Source organism: Daphnia carinata, chromosome 3 (genome assembly GCF_022539665.2).
Source record: "Daphnia carinata strain CSIRO-1 chromosome 3, CSIRO_AGI_Dcar_HiC_V3, whole genome shotgun sequence".
Classification (NCBI taxonomy): domain Eukaryota; kingdom Metazoa; phylum Arthropoda; class Branchiopoda; order Diplostraca; family Daphniidae; genus Daphnia; species Daphnia carinata.
Window position 1 is genome coordinate 6898352 of NC_081333.1, and position 26707 is coordinate 6925058.

Here is a 26707-nt window from a genome sequence, read left to right on the forward strand (position 1 = left end):
TGGGGCGTTGGCTTGGATGGAAAAAAAAAAAATTCGAAAAGCATTCAAAACTCGATCGTGCGGAAACTTATTTTTGAACAAAAAAAAAAAAAAAGTGTCCTTTTTCTCTGGCCATTTCGGGTTTGTATCGTGCTGCAGCATTTTTTCTGCGACGACGACGTCATCATTATTTTGCGCCCCAGTGATAACAACAAACAAGGAACAAAAAGGGACAGAAAGCTATAAAAATTTACCTCCGTAATAAATACTTCTATGCTGGTAGTTTTTTTTTTTTTAATGTGTAAATGGGCGCCAGCCGCAACCAATAATAAAACGAAAAAGTACACACACACACGAAGAGATAGCAAAAAAAAATTCTTGTGTAAGCGAGAGCTTATATTTATGACTTTAATAGGTCACGTGCCGTGGTGACGTGATACCCGGACGTAAGAGAAACACCGGCTCCGTGTTTTTGTTTTTTTTTTGTTTTTTTTTTCTTTCTTTCGCTTGTTATATTAAACTGCGTAAACGCACAAATCGAGGCTAATGGCTCGTTTAAATTCTCAACGAAAAATAAAAAAGCGTAAAATATAAGGGAGGCCAATTCAGCCTTTTCACCGAGTTAAATTGGCGAACGGATTGAATAGTTTGCATTTCAATGGCTTTTGATTCAACAACGGGGGCGTATTGCGCCCCCCCCCCCCGACTGGGCGATTGGACACGCGCCCGCGTTTGGATATTACACACATCTATCCCTCGTAGAATAATTAGTACGTAAAAAAAAAAAAAATTGAGAGGGGGAGGGGGATCCCATACCCAAGGCAGCAGCGTTACATGACGTTTCGCTAATTGCTCGTGTGCGCAATGTGTTGAGCGTTGCGGCTGTTGCCTTTCTGAATTTTAGAAAAAAAAAAAACGCGCTAGAATTATTTACGATCTTAAAAAAAAAAAAAAAAAAAAAAATGGGTGGGAGGGAGGGGCGCTGGAATTAAAATGAATTTCATACAAAACGTTTCATTTCTCTCCGTAACGAAATACGATTTTCCGTCCATAAAACAAAAATCCGAAATCATAAAAAATAAAAGGGACAAAAAAAAAGAAAAAAAGAAAAAAGAAAAAAATCAAATCAAAATCTGCGTTGAAAATTTTCTATTTCGATGGGGAGAGGCTGATAAACTATAAACAACTGGGCAAAGTTAAGAACCCATTGGCCTTGTTAAACATGTGAACAAGAGAGAAGAAGCCCAAAGTGAGACAGTCTGTATGATAACATCACTTGTCATATTATTTATTATTTATCGGCGCAACAACCAAAACCGAAATGGTTTTTTTTTTTTTCCTTTCTTTCTTTTCTTCTCCTTTTTTTTTTTTTTTTTTTTTTTTTTTTAATATTTTGGTCGTGTTGTTGTTATTGTGGATTCGGATGGTGAGGGTTTTTTTTTCTTCCCCTCCCTTTTCGTTGAGGCGGCAAACGGTTGCGGCGACTGCGGCAGCGGCGACGACACCGAACCGCCCGGCAATTAACACGACAGTGTCCAATAAAATAAATATCAAGCAAAGAAAAAAAAAAAAAAAAAAAAAAGATTTTTAGCCTTTTACTCTTCTAACATATCCAAACCCATTTTTTTTTTTACTGTGTGTACACAACCCTTGTTGCTTGTTTGTCCATGTGTGTTATAATAATAAAATGAAGAAGAAGAAGAAGAAGATCCAAGTTGAACCGAAAAAGACATGCCGCCGTTGTCTGTACATCTATTTATTTTCTAAAAAAAAAAAATCTTTTCTTCCCTCATCCCTATTTATTGGATAGCCCGACACATTCTCAGAGCCAAAAAAAAAAAAAAAAGAAAAAAGCCAAAAACAAATTAGATAGCCATCACTCGGAGGCCGAACAACAAGAGATATGCCATCTCGCTCGCATTGTTTTTTTGTGTATTGTTGTTTCTTTGAAGCCGTATGTGCTTGTCAAGCGTTTGATCCACTATCTTCTTCTTTTTTTTTTTTTTCCGACCACGTTATGTGTACTATTGTGCTGACCTGCCGGACTTATTGGATAGAGAACTATTCGAGCATTAGCGTCAAAGACTGGGAAATGAACAATCGCGGCGTAGAAATCTTTTGGCGTGTCCGACAAACCAAACACGGAGCGAATAAGAAAAAGAAGAGCTTAGGAAAAATGTCTAGTATTTTGTTACGTTTTTGGTCGGATTTATTTGTGTGTGTGTGTGTGTGTACAGCATACCGACGGGTATCAATTATACAACCGAAACAATGTGGAATTAAAACAATTTAACGGAATGCCCCAGTCACAAACATGAGAGAGAGAGAGAGAACCCAAATGAATTTAGATTTTGACTTGGATGGGGAATTTTCTTTTTTTTTTTTTTTTTTTTTTCAAAGCGAAAAGGAAAGAATCCGTCGGATTCTTTTTTAGCTTTCCTATACCCCCTTGCAGCCGGGTAAGGGAGGAAAAATTAAAAAAAAAAAAAAAAAAAAAGGCTATATAGGCCTATGTATACACAAAATGTCTACATGTCTATACGATCCGCGCATATTTACTGGAGGCCTGTCGGTGACTATCAATTTATGATGCCCTAAAACAAGGAGACATTTCTGATTTTCTTCTTCTTCTTTTTTTTTTTTTTGTTTTTAACTGACCCAGATTGAATGTCAATCTGTTATCTTTGAGTCAAAATCAATCTAACGTTTTCTTTATTACTCTTTCGAAAAATGTTTTCGTGTAGTCGTCCCCCCCCCACGACTACGTCGATAAAACACTTCGAAAAAAAAAAAAAAAAAGAAAAAAAAAAAGGTTTCACTTCCTGCCTTTCGTTGTTGCAACAACAGGATGTTGTACAGCTATAGGAGTCGGATAAAATTGGAGGGTCCCCCGTAATCAGCTGAAACGCGGATGCACCCAGTTCTATGTAGGCTACACATATGGTGAAGTACATATTCGCTGCGAGCTGTTTGAACGACATCCTTCGACCGCCCGCTATTTTAGACGCATACACTTCAAGTCAAACTCAAAAATGCTTGCAGCCTGTGTGCAGCTAGTTCCAATAAGTAAAAGTGATTTCATGATAGCGGTAGGCTTACAAAAGAGAAAAAAACAAAAACAAAAAAAAAAAAAAAAGACTAATAACAACAGGAAACTAATAACTGGAAAGACAGCGGCCTAATAACAAGCGCGACAACAAACAAGCTTCTTTTGTTTACACGCAACCTTTAAGCAACGCGGCGGAGGCAATAAAAAATCAAAACAAACATTCCGGGCGGGACCCAAAAAAGATTTTTAAATTAATTTTTTTTTTTCTTCTTTCTTTCTTTTCTTTTTTTTTTTTTTTTTATGTTTTGTGTATGAGGGTTAGTCAAACAAATCTGTTCCAGAAAAAGGAAATACGAAAACCCTTTTTTTTTTTCGTTTTTATGAAAGAACAGGTGGAATATATGAAGCGCAATGGGAACACATTGAACCGTGATGACGTAAAACAGAAGCACATGCGAGACTCATTGTGAAAGCAGAGGGTGCCGGTTTGAATCGATATTGAAAAAAAAAATGAAACAAAAAAAAAAAGGACGGCCCATAATGTTTGCTCATGTTGTGCATGCTATGTGAAAAGGGTCAGCTGTCGCCACCTGGGGTTCTTCCATAAGCCGTTCCGTCATACACAACGCTATTCACCCAAACCCCCTCTCCTTCCCTGTTTTGTTTAACACATTTTCAACAAGGATCTGTCGATTTGCATCGTCCGACTCCTCGCCTCAATAATTAACACGCAATCTCCCGTCTACGGACAGGTGCCTTGCCAATCTATACTTCATTCATTTTTTTTCCTTGATATACTTAAGACAAGAAAGATGTCGAAACCGAGTCGACATCATAAGGAAGTAGAGCTACGTACCTGTGCATCATTGACAATGTCACTCTGCTAGAGCAATCCTGTTTTATTATGCACGAGACGCTAAGTGCTTTTTGGTGCCTTTGGTCGTCAGCCAGTTGATAATGGATACACTTGCAAACGTTCCAGAATGTTGCCTCTATAGACATAGTTAAAAAAAAAAAAAAAAAAAAAAAAACAATGCGTGGGTGGCCTTTGTTGTCAATTGTTTCTTTTTTTTTTTTTTTTTTTTTTTTACAACACACGCACACAGCAATTTAGCGACAGTTTTCTAGCGGCCAAGTGCTAATCGTTCCAAAAGTTTGTGATGGTCTCGTTTTCGTTTCTTCGATCAACCCAACGCCAAAAAAAAACAGCTGCTCAATTCAGGAGCTACACATGTATAGTCTGCTACTACGCGTTTCCCATTTGTTTTGTTTGTTTTTTTTTTTCTCGGAAAAAGGGGGGGGGGGAGGTGGAGGGATCATTACAAAACGCCAACGACACACACAAAACATCAACGTTCATTATGTTCGTTATATAGCTGAAAACAACCCATTGTGTGTGTATAATAGACAAGCACTTTCTTCGAAAAAAAAATAAAGAAAATGTTCCATTTTTCTTTCCTTATATCTTTTTGCTGGGCTTCCGTCACAGTGTAAGAAACACTAGACGGCCCTGGCCAGCCCTTTTTGTTTTTAATGCTTATTAAAAAAAAAAAAAAAAAAAAAAACGAAAAGAAGGGGACTGTTAGTGCCTGCAGTTCAGTGTAACGAGCCCTTTTTCTTTAATGGTATTGTACACTTGTTTCTTTCAGTTAAAAACAAAAAAAAAAAAATGATCTTTACGTGAAGAAACATAAGAATTCAGTTTTACAAAACCTTCATCTTACGTATTTCCGGTCACAAAAAGAAAAGGAAAAAAAAAAACTTTAAATGTTTTCGTTTTTTTTTTTTTTTTTTTTTTTTAAGGCTATACGCAGCAAAAGACGTACCGTTACAAGACGGGCATTTTATATAGTCGTGAATTTGTGTTTGCGTTAGTCGTCCGCTTTTCTTTGGGTTGTTTGACATCTATAAAGGCAGGGGCATGTAATATAGTCGAAGTCCTCCCCTTTTCCGTCATGGCTACTGGTCTTGACACGAGATCATCCATCAGCAAGAAAAGGGAAAAAAAAGGGCAAGGCACAGTACCCAAAAGAAGGCTGGCCATGAGGCACACTAACGTGTGTGTGCATCAACCCAAAGCTGGCCAGCAGCAAGCGTTCGTTCCCGCAGCGTCTAACACGCACGCACATCATACTAGACATGTATATATATATATATATATGTAGGACATAGGGGGGAGAGAACGAAGTGTATGCCTCTTTTTCTTAGAACCCACCCACCAGTGAAGATGGCCACACCCATCGACTGGGACGGAGGGACGGACTTGCGGAGCAAAAGAGAAGAAAAGTGGGCGCAGTCAGATACACTGCAAGCGTGTAGTCTTTTTAGTTTGTTTTTTTTTTGTCCCGGCCCGGTTGTTTCTCCTTCTGCCAGCCCATCGACCAATCACCTTCTTTGTCCCCCCCCCCCATGTTAGCAGCTCTGCAGCAACTGGAACTATGTTTTTTTTTTTTTTTACTTCAACCATCGCTGCTACTACTACGCTAAAGGCTTGTATAGCCATAAACACACACACACAATAGCTGCTATATATTCCGGTCCTTTTTTTTTTTTTTTTTTGGGAAGTCCGAATGGCTATATAGCCCGGTATATATATATATATATATATATACATGTATATGTAGACACCCAAATAATGGCGGATCTAAGTTTGGGGAGGAAAACAGTCGAGCTGTGAGCGTTGCCGACGGCGGATTAGACATCCACACATTCTCTCTTTTCTTCTCTCGTTTCGTTTCGTTTCGTTTTTTTTTTTTTTTTTTTTTTGTATTCCTTCTTCCTATATAGTTGAGAAAAAGAAATATATACACACAAGGCTACCTATATAGACGACGTGGTGGAGGGAACAAACCTTTCGAAAGAAACTTGCAAGAAAAAGAGTTTTTACCTACAGACGGAGCGCAGTAGTTCTTCAGTCGTTGCTCCGGTCTCGAAGCAGAAGGACATACACGCAAACAGTGGGCCATACATATACTACATACACTCCCGTACAACAACAACAACAACATTCATCGGTATTTTTTTTTTTTCGTGCGTGTGTGTGTGTGTGTGTGTGTTTGATTTGGATTTTTGTTCCAGTGTCGTTTTTCGAATCGTGTTTTACTTCATAAGTGTTTTTTTTTTTTTTTTTTGTTAGTGCCGCGGCTTCCCTTATTTTTGAAAAAATATCATCCGTTTTTATTTACTCAAGTGTTTGTGGCACGAACAACAACAACAACAACAACAACAAAAAACACAGCATCATTACGTAGGGGGAGAAAAAAGAAATAAGTGGTAAAACGTCTGGAACACCTGTGCGCGTCGGACATATACATACCCAGTACGTATGGCACGTTACCGTGTTTCTTTTACCTTGATACATGTGTGTGTGTGTGTGTGTTGTTTTTAACCACATTGGCTATAGCTATTAGATCTGTTAATAGAAAATAGTTTTTTTTTTTTTTTTTTTTTTTATAAATAGCATTTGGCGGTGATTGCCAGTGTGTTTTAACGAGTGGTCAATAAAACGACAAGTGGTGGGTTAAAATCGAAAGGCGTACACACAACTTTGTGGGTGGGCAGTGACACCGTATAGGCCAGCCCTTCTAAGGGTGAAAGCGTAATTCGGGTAAAAATCAAGTTTTTCTTGTTCGAGTTATCGGGGGCAAAACAGGAAAAACAAGAGTGTTTCGATTTATGTAACCGTATGTATATGTACACAATGTGATTACAGCTCTGCGCTTTTGCACACACTTGGAAAAAAAAACGAATAACAATTGTGGGGGCCATAGTTTAATGAGGTGATTATTCATGTCCAGTTTACCTGTAAAATTTTTCTTTGTAAATTCAAGCTGCTGTCCTAATCTTCCAAGATTGTTTACACAGGGGGATATCGATAAGAAGTTTGCTCTTTTCAAATGTTTTTTTGTTTTTTTTTTTAATTTGAAAAAAAAAAAAAAAAAATAAAAAAAAATAATCTGACTGGAGACTCTCATAGAACTCGTGCGCGCAAACGCTTGACAGCAGCTTAATCAACACCCCAATCAAAAAGAACAATCTCTTCAGGTTTTTTTTTTTTTTTTTTTGTGTTTCTTCTTCTTTAAAAGAACAACACAAAAAACCCTCAAAGATATTTAAGGAAGAAGAAAAAACAAAAACAAAACCGGTCGTTCTTTTGGGCTGCTGGGCTTCTTGCCAGTCAACTACCGGCCCATTTTGGGGTTGGACCGGGAGAAAGAAATATGTTATTGATTATTTTATTATTTTTTTTTTTTATTTTATTTTTTTTTTTTTGGGTTCAGAAATTCTCTTGTCATTCAATTTTTGTGTTTTTTTTTTATTTGCTAGGTAAAGAAAGAAGGAGGACGAAACATTTGGAATTGTTTTTTCACCGCTGATGACGCTTGATTTTGTTTTCACGCGGGAAAAAGTGCTGTCCGAGTGATTGAATTTGAATAACTCGTGTGAGACTCGTGTCAGTTTTGCTCTTCGAACAAGAACAACAACAACAAAAAAAATGTACAAAGGAATGAACCAAACGGCGGCCCAGCATCTGCTGTCCAGCATGTTGCCATACGATTCAATGGGCGGCATGGGCCTGTACGAACAAACTAAGCCCAGTTTGATGTACAGAGTCCCGCGAGTCGTTCCCGACCAGAAAGGCCGGTTCGAATCCGATGAACTCTTCCGTCGGCTCAGCCGCGAATCCGAGGTAAAAACAAAAACAAATTTGATTACTTTCTTTTTCTTTTGAAAGATTCATTTTGCTTTGAAAAATAAATCTTTTATATGCGTCCTATCCAATTTGATGTCGTAAAAACATTGACGAGGAAAACCCCCGAACGAAATTGAATAGCGCTTCGTAAGGGAAAAACAAAAGAACTTTGTGGTAGATGATTGTCGCGGTTTGATATAGCCACACACTCTTTCTTTTTTTTTTTTTTTTTTTTAAACCAAGAATTGTAGAGAGAGACTCTTTTTCTTTTTGTCGTATATATTCATATAAACATATCATATCGAGATAATAATCAAAAGCTATATAGGCTTCACGCTTCAAACGTCTTTCGTCCCCCCGTGTTTTCACTGTGCGAGGTATTTAATACGCGGAGGCCCCTCTTGTTCAACTGTCCAGCAAAAAGTCATTTTCTTTTTTTTTTTCGAGACACATTCCACCCTGACGCTGTAATAATACTACACCGATCAGAAGGCCATCCAGCAAAAAAAAAAAGCTCATATATTTCTCTCTCTCTCTCTCTCATTCTCCTATTTTCCGTTTTTAAAACACGAAGTTCTTTCGTCTTCTTCTCGTTCACAAAAAGTCATTATTATATATATTATTGATCCACGCTCGGCTGGGCAACTCTCACCGATGTGTTATTGTCTGCAACGGGGGGGGGGAAAAAAAAAAAGAAGGGAACTTCCAGAAAAACGCATAGACGGCCCTCCCGCTGGCTAAAAGTCTCCGTCTCTGTTGTGTGTGTGTGTGTGTGTGTGAGAACGTCGTCTTCGAAACGAGCACTCTCTACACACCACGGGGATTTTTTTTTTTTTTTGTAATCATCTATTTTGAAGAAAAAAAAGGTGACAATAAATAGAAGGAAAGCGCCCCCCCCAAATAACAAACGGCCCACGCATTGAGAATTTTTGGGCTGGACAAGAGGCCAAGAAAAACGGGGTTCAGTTGAGATGTGTGAGTCCCCCCAAAAATCAAAATTGAGACAGATGATAATGGTGTGAAAAAGAAAAAAAGAAAACGACCTAAATATATATATATGTTGCAGCTCTTCTTTCTCATCGCCATTGAGATAACAATGTCGTTTATCTTGACCTTATTGTCCGTCGATGACTTGTTCAAATGCTTGGGACGTCCTTTGCCCCACTTGAATAGCGGTTTTCGCCCTATATTTAAAGAGAGGCAGGCCAGCATTAAAAGCAGAAGGGATATGTCACCACTATGGCCAACATAAAACATTCGCATAAATAGATGCCCACGATGTCTATCGCTCAACGTACAGTCAAAATGTTTGCATTTTTTTTTGGGGGGGGGGCCTATTTTCTTCCTTCCTTTTTTTTTTTTTTTTTTTTAAAATGGCGGATGGACGGGTTTTCTCTCTCATTGATAATAGCCTATTTACGGGCTGTATCTTGTATAGGCTGTTTGCAAAAAAAAATCTGTGTGCAACAGACGATAGTCACACATCGGACAATAAAGAAATAGAGGATAATAAAATAAAAAAAAAGATGAGCAGAATTAAACGACCTTCTTTTTTTGTCAGACATCTTCCTCTTGTCCAGCATGGCTGCTGGACATTTTGTGTAATGGCTCAATTGATCTATTTGCTCGTTCGTCTTCCACTTTTCTGGGGGCCTCCCCCAATTTTGCATTTAAAAAAAGCGCGGGCTTTTAAATAAAAAACTTTCACCGTTTGTGTTTAAAAAAAAAAACGCGAAGGCTCAAACCAAAAGAATAAACTGTGGTCATGGCGGTTGGTGGTTGGCCACATTCTAAAAAGATATAGTATATACTAGATATTTAATACTTCAAAACAAAAAAAAAACAAAAAAAAAAAAACGTGATATAATGAAGTGGTCGACGAAAATTGAGAGACCGCGTTCGTTTCTAAATGACGTCTATTTACACTTGTTTTCTGCTGTTTACATCTGTTTGATGTCACAACGCGCACGTCCCTCGCTGCGAAACGTTTCGTGTTATGTATTGTGTGTGATGATTGATTCGAATGTTTTTGTTTTTTTTTTGATTTATTTCCCTACAATGAAGGTGAGGTACGTCGGATTTCGAGATCGACCGATGGAGGAACGCCAAATGAGGTTCGCTGCCGGATGTCGGGAGGGACACGCTGAAATCGTGAGTAGATACAATTTTTTATTTTGTTTAGTTTATTTGTTGAGACGTGGACGGATGTTAGTACAAGAGGCAACAAGCCCAAAGTGCACAGGGCAGGGGAGGGGGGACGCTCTATTATGTTTCGTATGACACGAAACTGATGAGACGCTAACGAGCTGCTTGGACGTTGAAACTCCAGTGCCGACGCAGATCAAACTCTTGAGGGACTTGCTATAACAAGGAAAGGCTATAAGAAAGAGAATGAAAGAAAGAAGGGGAGTGGATATCAGATGGCTTTTACGGCTGGGGTGTGGATGTACATATATTTCCCCTTTAACCAATAGGAGGAGGGTAGCAAAACTGCCAACAGAGATCACAAGTCAGCGTCTAACTATCAACAGACGCGATGACGGTAGCAAAAAGAAGTGGATCAATAAGATCCACTTCGGGAGCCAGTTGGGCACAGTGCCCGTTATTCTACACACTTTTGTCTTCTTCTTCTTCTGGATATGATGACTTGACTTGCGCTGTGTGATGCAAACGTTTCTCTTCAACCAACCAGATGATGAGTTTGATCCATTCCGATTCAACAGAAGCAGAGCCAATTAAAACACTTTCGAGTTCTTTGATGAGTTTTCACCCATCGATCTAATCGGAGTTCGAAACGTTTCGATTTGTACGTACAAAACAATAAGAAAGTCGTTGTTTTTGCTGCGTTCAACAGGAAGAGACGTTATCGATGTGACACACACGACTAAACATTTTCTGGAGAGGAAAATGAGTGTCGATAAGCGAACTGATTTAACCGCAATCATTCTAAAAAAGCAAATTGTTTTTTTTTTGTTTTTTTTTCAGCTTAAAATCTAATCTAATCAGCATCCTGCCGATTGATAAATCGCCTTCGCTGTTCTTCTTATTTTAAAAGATGACGTGAGGAAAAAGAAAAATGCGTCGAGTCACCAACAGCCTACTAGGAAATCGTTAGCCAATGAGGAAATAAGAACATACTTGCAATCATATTTCAGGAAATCTAAAATGACTCATACATTCACGCTCGGCTACCGTTTCCCTAGATATACGAACACTTTTCACTTACCGATTCTCTCTTTTATACGAATCGAATTCGATAGAAAAACGAATGGCAAAAAAGGGAACGTAGAGAAACTCAAAATTGAAATAGCTGAAATCAAGGCGCGTCCTTTGCGTGATTGTCAGATACGTTTCTTACTCTCTACGTAGACACACATTTTTTTTTTTTTTTTTTTTGAGAAAAGATGTGAAAAAGAACGGACTTGGGGCTTTTTTTTTTTTTTTTTTTTTTTTTGGTATGTGTTGTACTTGAAGGGCTTCTTAAAGTTTGGGTGGCCGCGATGGCCGCATGTATTCACAAGAAACGGCGACCGAACGACTCGAAGAAACGGATTATTTCTTTTGAAAAAAAAAAAAAAAGTACAGTACGATGTTTGCGCTGGCACACAGGGAAGACTGACAAGTGATGGCGAAAATAGAGAATCAAGGAGGACGGAACATTCAAATGGTTCGGTTACGATGGTCGCTACGGCCGCGATCACTTTACACGTCGTGAAAGCAAACGGAGTAGCCTGTCCGTTGTTTTTTTTTTTTTTTTGTTTTTGAGCCGTCAAGGTGAAATTGATACGTGTACTGAAGTGAACCCGGATCACTGCGACTTCCCTTCTTCTTTTTCTTCACCGATATCAGCTGCGTAGATAACGAGCTGATATACATACGCGTTACTGTACCAAACAAAACTGGACATGGCTTCTCTCGGTGAAAGAATGTGGGCATTCTTCTTCCACCTTCTTTTAAAGATTATAAGAATGACGTGGGTGTATAACGATAATAGATTGGCCACGACAATAATAGCCATGTCATTTCGTGATTTCATTTTGCTCATTCATCACTTGAAAATTGAATGCTGTATGCGTTTCAAAAATCAGCACTATAAATTTTCGATCCTTTTAAAGCAAAATTCGTCTTTCTTTTTTTTTTTTTTTTTTTATAGGCTATTGTGGCGACGGGCACTAACTTCCAGTTAGTCTTCGGACCCGGCACGTGGGGTTTCAGCAGCGACGCCAACCGCGATTGCGATTTCGACAAGGAACCCGGCAAGGTAAGGACACTAAACAATATAACAAACTAATAGCTTTCCAACTTTGCCGTTAAAAAGCGGTTAAAAAAAAAAAAAAAAAAAAACTATCAGAATTCACTGGAAAAAAAAAAAGAAGGGTTTAAAAAAAAAAAAAAAAAAAAATAAGAAACCCCAACAATTCGACAGTTCTCTCTCAAAATGATTGCCCCCTTCACTCTTTAACTGGCCAGTTTTTGTATTAAGCACGTCTCTCTATACATATATATAGCAGCGTTATATTGTTTTATTGTTTGGGAGTTTGGGGTCTTCTCCGCCGTTTAGTTTGATCACAAAGTTCGAGCACACACATCACAACCAAAAGAAACAGATATGTTTTTTTTTTTTTGTTTTTTTTTTTAAGTAAAACGGCTGTCGTCAGCAAGGGCGAACACGTCCAAACGTCGTATATATATATATATATATATATATTCCCGTTTATATAGCACAGGGGTATAGTCGTAAAAAGAAAAAAAGATTTCCCTTTTTTTTTTTTTTCGAAGATGAAGAAGCGCCAGAAAGGGTCACGACCCGGGTTGTCTATATGACAAAAGACGGACTGATGTGTCTTGTTTACAACCGTGCCCTCTTTTTCTTTTTTTTTAAATGCTGGATATATTCCTCTCTTGTCCGGTCGTAAAACATAACAGCCAACGCAAAAAAAAAAACAAAAAAAAAAACACAATAGAGATTTTTTCAACACACACAACCACCATCACCACAGACGATCCTCCCCTCAAATGAATTTTATTTTTTTTTTTAAAGCGCAAAATTATTTTTGTGTTCCAAAGAAAAAAAAAAAAAAGAAAGTTTTAAGCTCGAGCTATAGGTTCTTGTTGAAATTCCTGGTCAAACGTATTGGCCCCCCCTTCTTTTTTTTTTATTGCAATTTTAACGAGCCCCAAACAACGTCCACAAATCAATTGCTTTCAAAAGGAGGGGGAAAAAAATGCGCTCGTTTAAAACGCTGAAATTTGCTGATTTTGGCAGGTCGATAGTGTTGTCCAGGAGCGCGCGTCTGTGCCCCTCTATAGTAGGCCTAAATGGCATAGATGTCTATACATCTATCCGTGTTAGTTAAAAGAACACACAGTTTTCGATCCCTCGACTTCTAAATGAATAAAAGACTTGCCTGCATTTTTAAAATTTATTGTTCCAGTATAAGAAACAAGAGGAAGTCTTCTTGGTGGGCGCTCTCTCTCTCTCTCTCGTCCAAGAAAACATGTTATATACAGTGCGTAGAAGACATGTATAGTGAGGGTTGAAGGGCGGAGGGGGTGACAGTGAAATGTGAGAATAATACACGGGTCGCCCCCGCTAGAAACTGGTTATATTAGTTAGCCTACACACGACGAAAATATAGCGGAAGAAATAGGATCTGATACAACCGTACCTCGTATCGGACGAGTCTCTTTTTATTTGTTTCTAAGGTTCATATTAAATTGTGTTTTTTTTTTGTTTGTTTTTTAAACATAGATCGAGTCATACGTTGATCCAAAGAGAAATAAAAATGCGCTCATCTTGTTCCATTTGGGGAGATATATTTTTTTTAAAAATCAAATGCTCTGTCACAGATGGTCATTTTACAAAAAAAGTATATTTTAGTATTAGAATATTAGATTACACTCAGTTGTTATCACTTTGAGTGCTTTACACTCCTTTGTTGAGGGTGCGCATATAAAAATAATTTGTTTGACGATCCCACACAGTGTTTAATGATGATAATAAGGGGGTTGGTAGAAAATGTATATAGAAGCGGATGGACCACCGGAGATGATAAACTATATATCAAATGGCCGAGCATCTGTTTTTTTATAATGCGGGAAGAGTTTTTCAGTATAAAATAAAGGCTGTTAAGGGAATTATTATTACTTTTTTTTTTTTTTACACACGGTCGAATGCGAAACATTCCGATTTTTTATTTTGTTAATAGATTTAAAAAAAAAAAAAGGGATACCGCGCTCTGCTTTTCTTAGAATTTTTTTTTTTTTTTGTGTTGCTCTTTTTTGTTCCTTCCGGTGCCATAGAAGAGAAAAAGGGACGATGATATACGTGAATTGAAGCCAGACGGATCGCTTGTGTCTCTTCAAAATGTTTTCATCCTGTTGGGAAATGTTTTCTACTTGGCTCCATTTCAACGTCGATGCGGATTAAAATACATCAAAGGAGAGAATAAAAAAGAACTCGAATGGATACAGAAACTGGGCACGCGCCCACACACAGCCCCCCCCCGTCCCTCAGTGGGTCGATGCGTTCGCCTTTTGTTTCGAAATGAATAGCCAAACACACATACTCGAGTAGCCCATTTTTTTTTATTTTTCAAATAAAAGAACAATCATCTCCTTCAATTAATCATTTTTTATATTTTTTATGAGTAGGCCGACAAAAGGGTGTGCCGCCAAAACACAGAAATCTATTTAGCAAATGCCGACGTTTCAATCAGTGCGCTTTTGAGCCGTTCTTTCTTTTTTTTTTATTTCTACTTTCGCTCCGCGCGTTTGGGTGTAGTGAGAACTTAGGAAAGCACGTCACATTAAGAGGCCTTCAAAATGGAAAAATATTATATGGGGTCCTTGTATTTATCCACTCGACTGATTCCCTCCTGGATGTTTCACAATTGCTAACGCACTCCTGTTCAAGGGTGAGACCCATGTAACGGCGGCCAACTGGCCCTCCCTTTCATTTGGGAGGACGGGTGGTGGGGGGGGGGGGCTGAAACATTTGTATTATTCTCAATTGTATTGTAATCGAGCCATCATCCTTGCATTGATCGTTGAACATTTGCCCTCCGTTTTCTGCATTAAAAGAAAAAAAGCGCATAATGAAGACCAGTAGCCGACACACAGGATTAGCCTTCCGTCTATCTAAATGTAACTCTATTTAAAAAAAAAAAATAGGAGATGCTTTTGAATGAGTTGAATCGCTATTTTAAAATCTGTGGAATGTCGGAATTCGAATCGGCAAGGATATAAAAAAAAAAAAAAGGGATCGTTAGGAATGTCTAAGAATGAAATACTATTAGATTTTGAAATGGATTTATTATAGCCTTTGCATCTTTGTTTGATATCATCCCTCCTATTTGAATGGCGCATTCAACCGAATTGCAAGTCCGCTACAAATGTTTTTCTTTTCTTTTTCTTTCTTGTTGTGGGTTTATGTCTGGTGGGGGTTCTCTCCCTGTGATTCTTTGCGGTGGTTAACCATTTGTTACATCTAACACGTTTTATATGTATATATATATATGTACAGTATATATATACTATATAGATATGTAATATAGAGCGATAGCCGCAAGTTGCCACGCTTTTCTTGGTCAACCAAAAAAATGCCACTTGAACGACCGTTTAACGAAATAACGTGGAGCACATCCGTTTTGATTTTTCACGAACGTCTTTCTCCGTACAAAAACTTCAACGAGTTCCCCAAAACGTAGCGCAATAGCACAACGCTTATAGTTGCAAAAAACCTTCCCTTTCAAAATTCAATTGAAAAAATCGCGAGGGTTTTTCTCTTTTACATACACATCAGCATAAAGTTTAAATTTAATCGACCATGGAACTATGTGCGGCTTGTAATTTCTTTTTTTTTTTTTTTTCTTACGTGATTTAAAAAAAAAAAAAAAAAAAACATTTATTTGTCCCTGAAACGAAAAGGTCCTTCCTTTCATCCGGTTAGTTTGGCCTTCTACGCTTTTAACAAAAAAAAAATTATATATTTTTTCCCTGGCCAGGACACACACACACACGGTGGTGTGTGTCCCCATTTATCAGCTAATATCCACACACACACAGACACACACACACACATATACAGGCAGGTAAATATATATATTTTTAGCTTCGGCGCCGTACTTCCGAGGAAAGTTAACATTACTCGGCCAGCATTACGAAAAGTCTAGCGCTCTGTCGAGTTCACTAGACCAGCAAAGGGAAACAAAATAACAGAAGCCATAAGCGAAGTGTGTGTGTGTGTGTGTGTGTGTAAAAAAAAAAAAAAAAAAAAAAAAAGAAGAGAAGGCACCTATAAGGACTTAGTAGTTAGCAGCTTGTTGTGCTCGCTCTTGTTGTCTGTCTATGTGTGTATGCGTATACCATCGTGCGTTCTTTTTTTTTTTTTTTTTTTTTTAAATGGAAAAAGAAAGAAACGGGAAAGGAAAAGAAAGGAGACGCCGACGGCCATGGAACAATCGCTGTTTAATTGAGTGCAATTAACTTTTTCTTTTTCTTCCTCCCTCAATTCTTTTCTTTCTCACTATAGATCTACCCCCTCCCCCCTTTTCTCCTTGCTCCCTTCTTCCTGGTTTCAAAAAGTCCCTTTAAACATCAAGAAAAAATAAAAAATAAAAGATGGTTCCTCTAATGGTGAGGGGGCCTATACAATCTTATATAAGCTACTGCTTTACTTGTCTTTTTATTTTTAACACAGTGTAGACGATACTCCCGCTGTGTGTACAGTGTCTGCGCTTGTGTAATAGCCTGAGACACACACACACACACACACACACCGCCCCCCCCCCCCCAAAGAAAATTCCCTATTCGTCCCACCCTTGAGGCGAGTTCTTGAAGAAAAAAGAAAAATAAAACGAAAGGTGTTATTACCCAGAGCTTTGTGTGTGTGTGTGTGTATAGTTTTTGCTGGAACACTATATGAAGAGAGCTGTATGTGCAAGTCTGATTATTGCCGACTTCCGGAGTCAAAACTTCTTCTCCGCGCCCGCTGGGGCTAGGCGGCCATCTTGGTTTACTGGCGTGTGGGTCGGGGACGTTCGCAATCTTTGGGGTTTTTTTTTTTTTTTTTTTTTTTTTTTTTAATAATAATAATAAAAAATAATCAGTTTTAACTCATTTTTTTTTTTTGAGGGGGAGAAAGAGAAAATTGGAAGTCATTTCCGGTATTGACTCTGCGCGTTTATATATCGATTGACGAATCAAGAAGAGATTAAACATAAAGGCAATCCAATGTTTTTTGTTTTTTTGTTTTTCATTTATTGTACATTGATCAGCGTAGCTTTAAGCAACTTCCGCTCTTTTTTTTTCTTTTCTTTTCTTTTCCGAGAGGATGTCGTACTTTTCAATTACTGAAATAGTTAAAAGCCTCTTCTCTTTTTCTCCTTTCTCATCCTCAATTTTTTAAATTGTCGTCTGCGAGGCGTTCGTCGTATTAAACATTTTCAACGACTTTGTCTTGTTTCTTCGGCTTGTGATTACCCCGGGATACCGGAGGATATGGCCAGGGGGTCTATTATCGTATCCCCGCAGCGTGCGTTCCTCCATTTCGTTTCTTCCTCTTTTTTTGTTTTTATTTTTCTTTTTATTATTGTTCTATTTTTAATCTACAAATTTTTATTTTTAATTCACCCCCTTCTTCCTTCCTTGCCTTTGGGCATGCGTCGCATTAGCGTCTTATTTGCCATCCATCATCGTCCCTGTAAGAAAATGAAAGTCCCTGTAATTATGGGTGCGCGCTGTAAAGGTCAGATCCGCCCGGAAGAAGCGCATTCGCCGCTATTTACAACAGACAGACAAAAACGAGCGGAAGTTAGAAACGAAAAAAAAAAAAAAAAAAAAAAAAAAAGGAGTTTATTTTTTTTTTTTTTTTTTCATGCCGGGGTAGGTGTAGGTGGGATCGATACGAGCTGGGTGATGCGCATGTGCCAACACAACTCCGACGTGATTGGATTGCGCGTCTTCCTATCGGTCAGTCTCCCCCTCCCCTTCGTTTCCGTTTTGACTAAAACCTCCTACACCCTGTCCTACCCTTTCCGCGTGATACGCAGTAGTCCTTCAGTATAAACGGCTGTCATCATTAAAACGACGATGGCAAAGAAGCCGACGATTATTATTAACACACACACACACACAGAGTGTAGTGATGATCCCTACACTCACATCCAATAGTTGAAGGACGTCGTTCCCAAATGGACCCTGATGGTATAAAAAAAAGAAGCCCTTGGCAAATGGAGGGGCGGATCGCTGTTTGAACGTAACAAAGAGAAGACACATCATCGTGAGCTAAAGATATTTGTTTGTTGCTCTTTACGCAATAAAGGGAGGGGAAGCGTCGGCAGAGTCGGCACAAACGAACGAAAATATACAACAGCAAAAAATTCGAGCAAGTCAATTTGTAAACAGACAGCCGTTTTTTACGTCTTCCCAACGCGCACAACAAACGGCGTCTAACGTCCGTCTTTAGAGCCGAACGTCATTTGCGTTTATTGCGACATTCAACTCGTTTTGTTTTTCTTTCTCTTTTTATACTAACGTAAGAATTGAAAAAAAAAAAAAAAAATGATAGAAATTTTGATTTCCGAACATCTAATAGCATAGATGTAGAATACATAAAATTGATTTAAAAGATAAGAATAGAGCCGACAATGGTCATTCTTGTACACGTTGTCCCAACCGACAGGAAGAAGTTGAATGCGTTCGAACGCATTCCGGGCCACAGCGAAATGGGACAAGCTCAAAACACAATCAAATATTTGTTTCAAGAAAGAAATAAAAGTAAATCAAATAGATTTCGTTTTATTTTTTTTTTTAATCTAAGGGGGGTTTAATATGCTGTAGAAAATAGAAGGGAAAAGACTGACGTGTGTGTGTGTAAGGAGACGTGTCTTGTTTATGTAATTGGATCTTCTTTTCTTTGTCAGAAAGAGAACACATTTTTTTTTTTTTTTTTTTTTTTTTTGTTCTTTCTTCTAACTTTGAAAAAGAGAAAGAGAAAGAAATGCTGTTCACCGGTCACCGCCGGGCTCTAGTCGTTTTTGATTTTTACCTTCAAACTTTCCTGTTTTGTTTGTTGCGGTTGTTATTGCAACCTGACGGACACGCATTTCAACGTGATGCCTGCTTTTATGCAAAGTACTGTATTCTTCCACTTATCTTGTTTTTTTTTTTTTTTTTTTTTTGTTTTTTTTTCTTGCATCTCATTTCTATTTAAAAACATTAATTTTCTTCGAATCGAATGGCCTATGAAAAAACTGGTTTTAGTTTATCCCTTTTTTTTTTTTTTTTCCAAAGAAAGAAAAAGAAAAGATTGTGTCCTGGCTTCTTGGGACATTAATGAATCCCTCGTTTATATTCTAATGTGCGTGTGAGAGGGCGGGGCTTATTTTCAGCTACTGGAGTGTGTGCAGACTTGTTTTGGTCTATCTTCTTTTGTGAAAGAACGTCCAGATGTTTCTGATGAATATCGGCCGACAAAAAAACAAAACAACATAAAACAGGAAACAAAAAAACCTGTCTGATTTGATTCGCAATTGTTTTTATTTGTAACACGTTTTGTATCGCTGAGGCGGAGGACATTATCAAGGAAGTGAGCTCTCTTGCGATCGTAATCATATTTTTTTACAAAGATTAAACAACAAGACTTTAAAGGGCCTTATAAAAAAAACCGATATTGTTTTGTTTTTGGTGGTGTCATTTGCATAAATAGTACAACATGCGGCATGCGTGACACGCTTTTTTTTTCTGTTTTAGCACAACATTTGAATATTTATGTTGCACGGGGTGTTTTGTGCTACGAAAAAGGACCAATTGATGTAAAAATGATTTTCGTTTTTCTTTTTACGAAGAGGGGGGGGGGGCGTGAGGGGGAATGGTTAGGAAAACGAAAATGCTTTTTATTCAAATTGGTGCGTTACAGACAAGCATGACAGTCCAGTAAGGGGGGAGGGATGAGAAAAAAAAAAAAAAAAAGAGAACAAATGGAAAAGGACGAAAAATATTTAAATTTCTGTTTCATTTTGCTGTTACGATTTGGCCTTAGGCGAAGGCAGGTAGTCGCACGCGCGCCATGGTTTAACCTTGCGTGAATGTTTATTAGAAATGACCGATGTGTGACGTGTGTACATCAGCTCTGTTACGTATAGTATCTTCTCCCCCTCCCCCTCTAGCCAAAATAAAAACATGATTGAAAAAAAAAAAAAAAAAAATAGGAGGGGGTACCATTTTCCTCTTGTAAAAAAAATAACAATCACCTGCATGTTCCAGGTAGTCGAAACGAAACTCAGCAGATGTTTATTTTTGTTTTCCGTGGTCTACTGGCTCCCGACAAAACAGTTCATTTTCAAAACACATAACATGGCCGAAATTATTATTTTTTTCCTTAAAAAAATAAAACGGAAATTTCGTTCTAATTACAAAAGATGGTTAAAACATTTACGTTAAATTTTCTTTTTCTTCAAGAAACACACACGAGAAAAAAAAAGCAAATGCAATTGATGTTTCAAATCATTTTCGATTAGCCTTCGAACAGCCGAATGAGTCGTTGCCATTTTATGAAATTTGATCCCGCGCACGTCTTTTTTTTTTTTTTTTTTTTTTTTTTTGAAAATGAAGCACGGACAAAGAGAGAGAGAGAGAGAGAGGGACCTATAAACTACCCTGGAACCATTGTGAGGATATGTTTGACTGGACGGCTATTTCCAGTTAATATACGCCACTCTTTGCTATTCGTTATTGGTGGCTTGTTTTTTGTCAAAGTCGAAGAGCAGCCCCCAAACGGGTGTAGGAAAAAAACAAAAACAAAGTTTTCAGATTTTCTTTTTTTAAAAGTAAAAAAAAAAAAAAAAAAGAAACAGAAAAACAGAAAAAAAAAAAAAGAAAATGCAGGTAAATGTGAAAAGAAAGGAAATGAAGCAAGTCGGAGGGAGAGGGGGGAGGCGGGTAGATCTCTGTTTTGCTCTGGCATAAGGACATGGCCGCTGCTGATAATTTGTCCGCGTCAACTGTCTTGTCGACAGGTCATTTTTATCAATAAAGAAGAAGAGACGCGCCGCAGGTTTAGTAGATCGACTAGTGTAGAATCTTTTTTTTTTCCCTCTCTAACACAGGAGGAGCAGGACGAATAAGACAAAAAAAAAAAGAAAAGAAACAAAAAACAATGGCGTTGACTATATCTGTCCTCTCTTTTTATAAACTCCTCCAGTGGAGATGGCTTCCCCTATGTTTACGTCTCCTCATTTTCTTTTTTTTTTTTTTTTTTTTCAATGGAAAGAAGAAAATGCGGAGCACAGTATATTGATATTTATAAATGACCGCTGATAGAATCACATTTCCTCCGTCTTTATTTTTTTTTTTTTTTTTTTTTTTTTGTCCTCCTCATTTCTTATTTTCATTTCCTTTTCCAGCCTTTTTCTAGAGATTCTTAAGGGGGAGTTTCTTTTCAAATGAATTAAAAACACGACTAAAAAAAACCAAAAAAGATCCTTGAACTTGGCACTTTTTTTTTTTTTTTTTTTTTTCCCTAAACAAAATGAATTGCTATTTAAATTTCAAGTTTGCGCGTACATGACATAATGACATTCAAATTTTTTTGTATTAGGTTCACATCAAGTCGCGTTTCATTTTGAACGGCGTTTGCGCTAAATGGCGAGGCTGGATCGACCTGGATCGTCTCGACGGTGTCGGTTGTGTCGAATTCGACGAAGAAGCAGCTCGGGTAAGTCATTTCAAATTCATCAGTCATTTAACCCTCGCCCACCCCCCCACCCCTATTTACCTTGAAAAAGCCCAACATCAACCTCCGCTTTTGACGTGTAATTGAACGATTTCCGGTCTTGAGGTTATCATTACCATGTCATCGAATCATCTCGAAAAAAAAAGAAGAGAACTTTCTAAGATGCTGAACCGTGTTGTTATCTCCCCCTCCCTCCCAAATAATAATAATGGCGGTTTGCATACGTCACGCAAGTCAGCGGTTTTTGGAGTCGATTCAGTTGTGATGGAACTTAATAAGCAACTGGTGGCAACAGTCAATTGTTTTTCACGAACTGGTGTGGCTTTCGTTTTCGTGGCCGATTGGCGGCCGCCGTTGGGGCAACCCACAAACCCCCGTCGCCACAGACACACACAGACGCACACACACACACACACGTAGAAATTGGCACTTCTTTTAGAGGTACACACGAGAGCACGACGTCAAATTGAGTAAAAAAAAATAAAAAAAAAAAAAAAAATAATAATAATAAGAAAAGGTGATGACAATAGAAAGAAGTTAAATAACCGCATTAGCTCACTGTGTTTTTCTAGCTACTGGATGCGCAGCGTTTTCCAGTTTGTTTTTGTTTTCGTATTTTTTTTTTTTTTTCCAGGAGCGAGTTCAGAAAGCCCCACTGTATAATATTCAATATGCACGCTAGGTGATTGAATAGCCTCTAATGATAGAGAGCTGCGTGTGTGTGTTTGTGAGCTCCATTTTTCTTTTTTCTTTTCCTCTCTCTCTCTCTCTCTCTCTCTCTTTTTGTGGTTACAGACCGCGTCGGTTTCGACATTTCGTTTGCCTTTATTTTTAACCGTAAACGTAAGCACAGCCTCGAAATAAAGAAAGAAAGAAAAAAAAAACGTTAGCTGGGCGAAGAGGCGAAAGGAGAAAGGACACAAAATGGCCGACTTTTCGATGAGCGATGACTTACGAGGAAAAGGGAAACGAGCTCTTTTTTTGTTTGTTTCGATATTCGACACCAAACGCTTAAAGAAAAAAAAAAAAATATAGAAGAACACGTTTTCTCTAATTTTGATCCATTTTGAAACAAGAAAACAAAAGAAAAACAAAAGGCGAGCTTCGTAGTTTAAAGGGAAAAACGGACCTTAGACAAATGACTGTGTGTTTAGCAGAGAGAGGGGGGGCTACCGGAATATACGGCTGATTACAGCACATAGGCAAATGAGTTGAGGGGCATAAGTGTCGAAAAGAAGAAAGAAAAAAAAAAAAAAAAAAAGGTGAAAACGAAGGGGAAATTGGCTGTGAATGTTGTGGCCCGACGCAGCGGCGCCGACCTAAACAGCGCCCGTAACCGCTTGGCACGTTTGTGTGTGACCGAAATAATCATCCGTGCACCTCTAGCTGTCCCTATCCATTTCCTAAAAAAGGAAATAAATCATCAAAAAAGATGAGAGGGGAGGTAAAAAAAAAAAAAAATAAAAAAAAAAAAATGTTGATACCTTCACCACAGCGGCTGACTTGTGTGTGTTGAGGCCCTCACAACCGAAACACGCCAAATGACGATCAAGTGGCGGCGACGCAATTGAGAAACGACGGTTTTCACGCGCGTTTCAAACTTTGTGTGCTACTTCATTTTTTTTTGTTTTTCTGTTTAGCTTTCAGAATTGTTTATCGTTTCAATTTTTGAAAGAGAACAAAAAAACAAAAAATGATGTGCACCTCTTCTGCGTGTGTGTGTGTGTGTGTGGCTCGTCTTTGCAATCAATTCGTCATCGTATGTCCGACTAATCGGTGCCTCTGAACATTTAACGCTAAATTACCGGGTGGCAATAATAACAGCGATGATGATAGCCTTTTATTTTTTTATTTTTTTCATGGATGATCAAGTCATTCGGACAACAAAGCTTTTAATAATGGCGTGTATAATTTAATATAAAAAACAACTGATTTCGGGACAGAACGGACTTGAAATATTCATTTGATCGTTAGTTATGTCTGTACTATTAAATATCATTTAACGGGATATTGAAAATTGTTTTTGTTTTTTTATGTTCTTTTAAAAAATGTTAGATTGAAGATGTTTACCGACGGGAGCAAGTGGAACGTTTCAATCAGCGCCTGCGCGAATTCGAGGAGGACCAACGATATCGCAGCCACCACGTAGCAGCCGCCGTCGAACGCCAATCGCAATCCGAACACAATCCCGACCTTGTTGATGTAAGTTTTATTTCTTTTAATTTTTGTCCTTTAGGCATTTTCCTGTTTCAGGGGCAAATCATTAAAAATAAAAATAAAAAATTTAAACCTGATGATTTTTAAATGACTGGGTTATGATATGTAATGTACTAAACACGACGTTTCCATCTTTTCTAGGCGCGCAAGAAGATGGATCTGTCCGCCGGCCACGCCCCTCACTGAGTACATTAACACCATCGGAGTATTTCACAAACCAGAACATCCGCCGATTCTGTTTGCGTCCCCATTTTTTTTTTTTTGTTCAAAATTATTTCGTCTTTCCACATCAATTGTCTCAACCAATCAACAGTTACGTTTCAGTGTCTATAACAGGTTGAAATAATTCGGCTTGTTTTTTATTCGCTACGATTGAGAAACGAAATGTTTTTTTTTTTTTCGTTTCTTTTGTGTTTCATTGCATGATAATGATATATCATATATACGCAAGCGATTCGGACCGCTAGTCAGGTCACACTTGAATAATGTTTCACACGCCGCGATGATATTTTGCGTGTGGGTTTCTCTCTATTTTTCTCCAGTCTGAATATTTTTTTTTTTTTTCCGTGTTCTTTTTTTTTTTTTCTGGAATTTTCCTTTTGTCCAAACAAAAAGAAAAAAGAGATCGCGTGTAGAGCGTGTTTTCGTTTGATTCTCAATTGAGATCGGAAATTAGTTTTAAATTTTTTTTCCCTATTTAAATTTTTGAAATAGAATGACAATTTCGAACGAGGTTTTTAGAATACAGTTGAAAAACATAATTTTTTATACATAAACTGTTTTGATTTTTCGAAAAAAAAAAAGAAAAGAAATAGGCTTTGAAATGATTCGTGTGAATTTGATCGAAATCGAAACAGAAAATTGGCTAAAATTATTTGTAAACTATAAATGAATTGGATTTTTTTTATTTTTTTATTTTTTTTTTTGAATTCGGCTTTTTGTGTAAAAACAAAAAATCAACAAAACACAGGCGTTAAAGTTCCTCTCATCCTTTTTATTTCATCCGGAGTGTAGAACATAATCAAAGGTGAAAATCACGAAACAAAACTCCTCCTCCATCATTTCATCCCCTCCCATTTAGACCACCTCAACGTTATTATTTACACACACACACACACCCACAAATAATTGTTCTTTGTGTCCTTTCATCTATTTCTGTTAGTTAACTTCTAATTTGTTTTTTTTTTTTATTGTGGGAGGAGAAGGGGTTTCTTCACGACGTACTGAAATGTTCCCAACAGAAAAGTTCGAGACACCCGTCATAATTTTTTTGCATAATGAAAATGCACGCACGATTGGGTGGTTGGGTCGTGTCCAATCATTCGGTTATTTTTGCAATAGCAATCCTGTTGTCGTGCGTGTGAACTGATTTCGCTGTTTGTTTCTTTTGTTCGCGTCTTGTTGTACAGTGTACGTGTGTGTGTGTGTGTGTATGTATCTGTGTGGCGTCCACATCCAAATATACCGTATATCATATACACATGACGTTCATTTTTTATTCACGTTTCGTTAATTCATTTTAGTTTCGCAAATCCCTATGTCTAAAATTAAACGATCTTTTAAAATCTATCCTAAACTAAAGCAAATTTGAATTGCTCTTGAATTTGGCCTGTACGCACAACATCAGAATACCCATAAAAAAGAAATGGATTTACATGAAACGTTGGATACTAAAAAATAAAATAAAATGGATGGTTATCGAATATCGTCCGGCTGTCGGATCGGCTAAAGAGACACTCAAGTGATGCTTTTGTATTTTATCCTGTTTTTTTTTTCTTTCTTTCTTTTTTTTTCCTGCAAACGATCCGATGCGCAACGGACGTCTATGCGCAGACTGACAATTGCGCCACAATGTCTAACAACTTAAACGTTCTGATACCTACAGAAAGTTAGACGATCCGTTTTATTTATTTTTTTTTTTTTTCTTGGAGACATAGAAAAAAATAAATAAGAAAATTTGTGTGTTGTATAATTGACCGGATTTCTTCAGTTTATTGTTATACCTTCCTCCTTTTTTTTTTGTTATTGTCGAATGGCGTCTGCATTTCCCTTCTTTCTTCACACTGCGCTTCCGGCTAACTATACCGGCTACTTGGTGTATTTATATTCTTACGCCAAATAAATCGATGTCTGTTTTTTTTTTTTTTCTTTTTTCTCTTCTCTTTTATTCACAATGTAGCTTCTCTTCTTTCGTCTATTTTTTTTTTCCTTCACCTTCCAGTTTAGAGTCGTCTGGTTCGCGTTCCATGGCGACATCCGAAAATTGACAGGGGATTTGTTTTCTTGTGATTTCGCGCCGTTCGGTTGAATGTCCCAAGTCACCGGATACGTATTTTCGGATGCCCTGCAGGTTGGACCCTCTTTTTATTTTATTTTTTAACGTTAGAACTTCCCCCTGGAACGTTGTTGTTACCTAACAGCAGCGAGAAAGCAAAAAAAAAAATAAGCAGAGAATCGCACAGCACGGGGTCAACATTTTGCGTTCGTTGACTTTCTTTTCTTAACTTTTTTGATGTTCAATAGCAACACATCATCACTGCGTTTGATTAAAAACGTTGGGAAAAAGTATGACCCCCTCTAACCGGGTGTTGAAAAAGAAAAGAAAAAATGATATTTCAAAGGAAGAAGCAACAAAAGACGGACACCCAATCAATAACCGCGCCTCCTTTTTCCCAATGCAACATGCACATGTAACAGTCAAATAAATAATAATAATAATAATAAAAAAAAGGGCCAGGACTAGCATTTAAAAAAGGGGAGGAAAGGCTAAATGGAAGGAAAAGTGCGAACGACGAAAGACGTGGACGATTTGACTTTGATTTACCCCCCTCTGAAAAAATATTTTCATAATAACACGTTTACACATCATAGCCTTCCGCGTATTGGAGAAAAGAATCACACCTTTCACAGATGCCTATGTTGTTATTCAGAGATAAAAAAAAAAAAAAAAAAAGAGACGACCCCCATCGTGAACCTAATGACCTCCCGCTGTTCTTGGACACCCCGTCGCCTCGCATCTCTTTTGTATCTTTCT

The 26707-nt window shown here is 37.8% G+C and overlaps 1 protein-coding gene across 1 annotated transcript; it reads left to right on the forward strand.

Annotated features, from left to right (window-relative positions):
- Nucleotides 1-5948: 5948 nt before the first annotated feature.
- On the forward strand, nt 5949-25151 carry LOC130685368 (protein big brother-like). The gene is made up of 7 exons (XM_057508667.2): nt 5949-6347; nt 7355-7718; nt 9786-9872; nt 11875-11982; nt 21322-21438; nt 23512-23658; nt 23815-25151. Exons 2-7 carry the CDS (start codon nt 7524-7526, stop codon nt 23857-23859), a joined length of 699 nt encoding a protein of 232 aa, XP_057364650.1. The 5' UTR covers nt 5949-6347; nt 7355-7523; the 3' UTR covers nt 23860-25151.
- The last annotated feature ends 1556 nt before the right edge of the window (nt 25152-26707 follow it).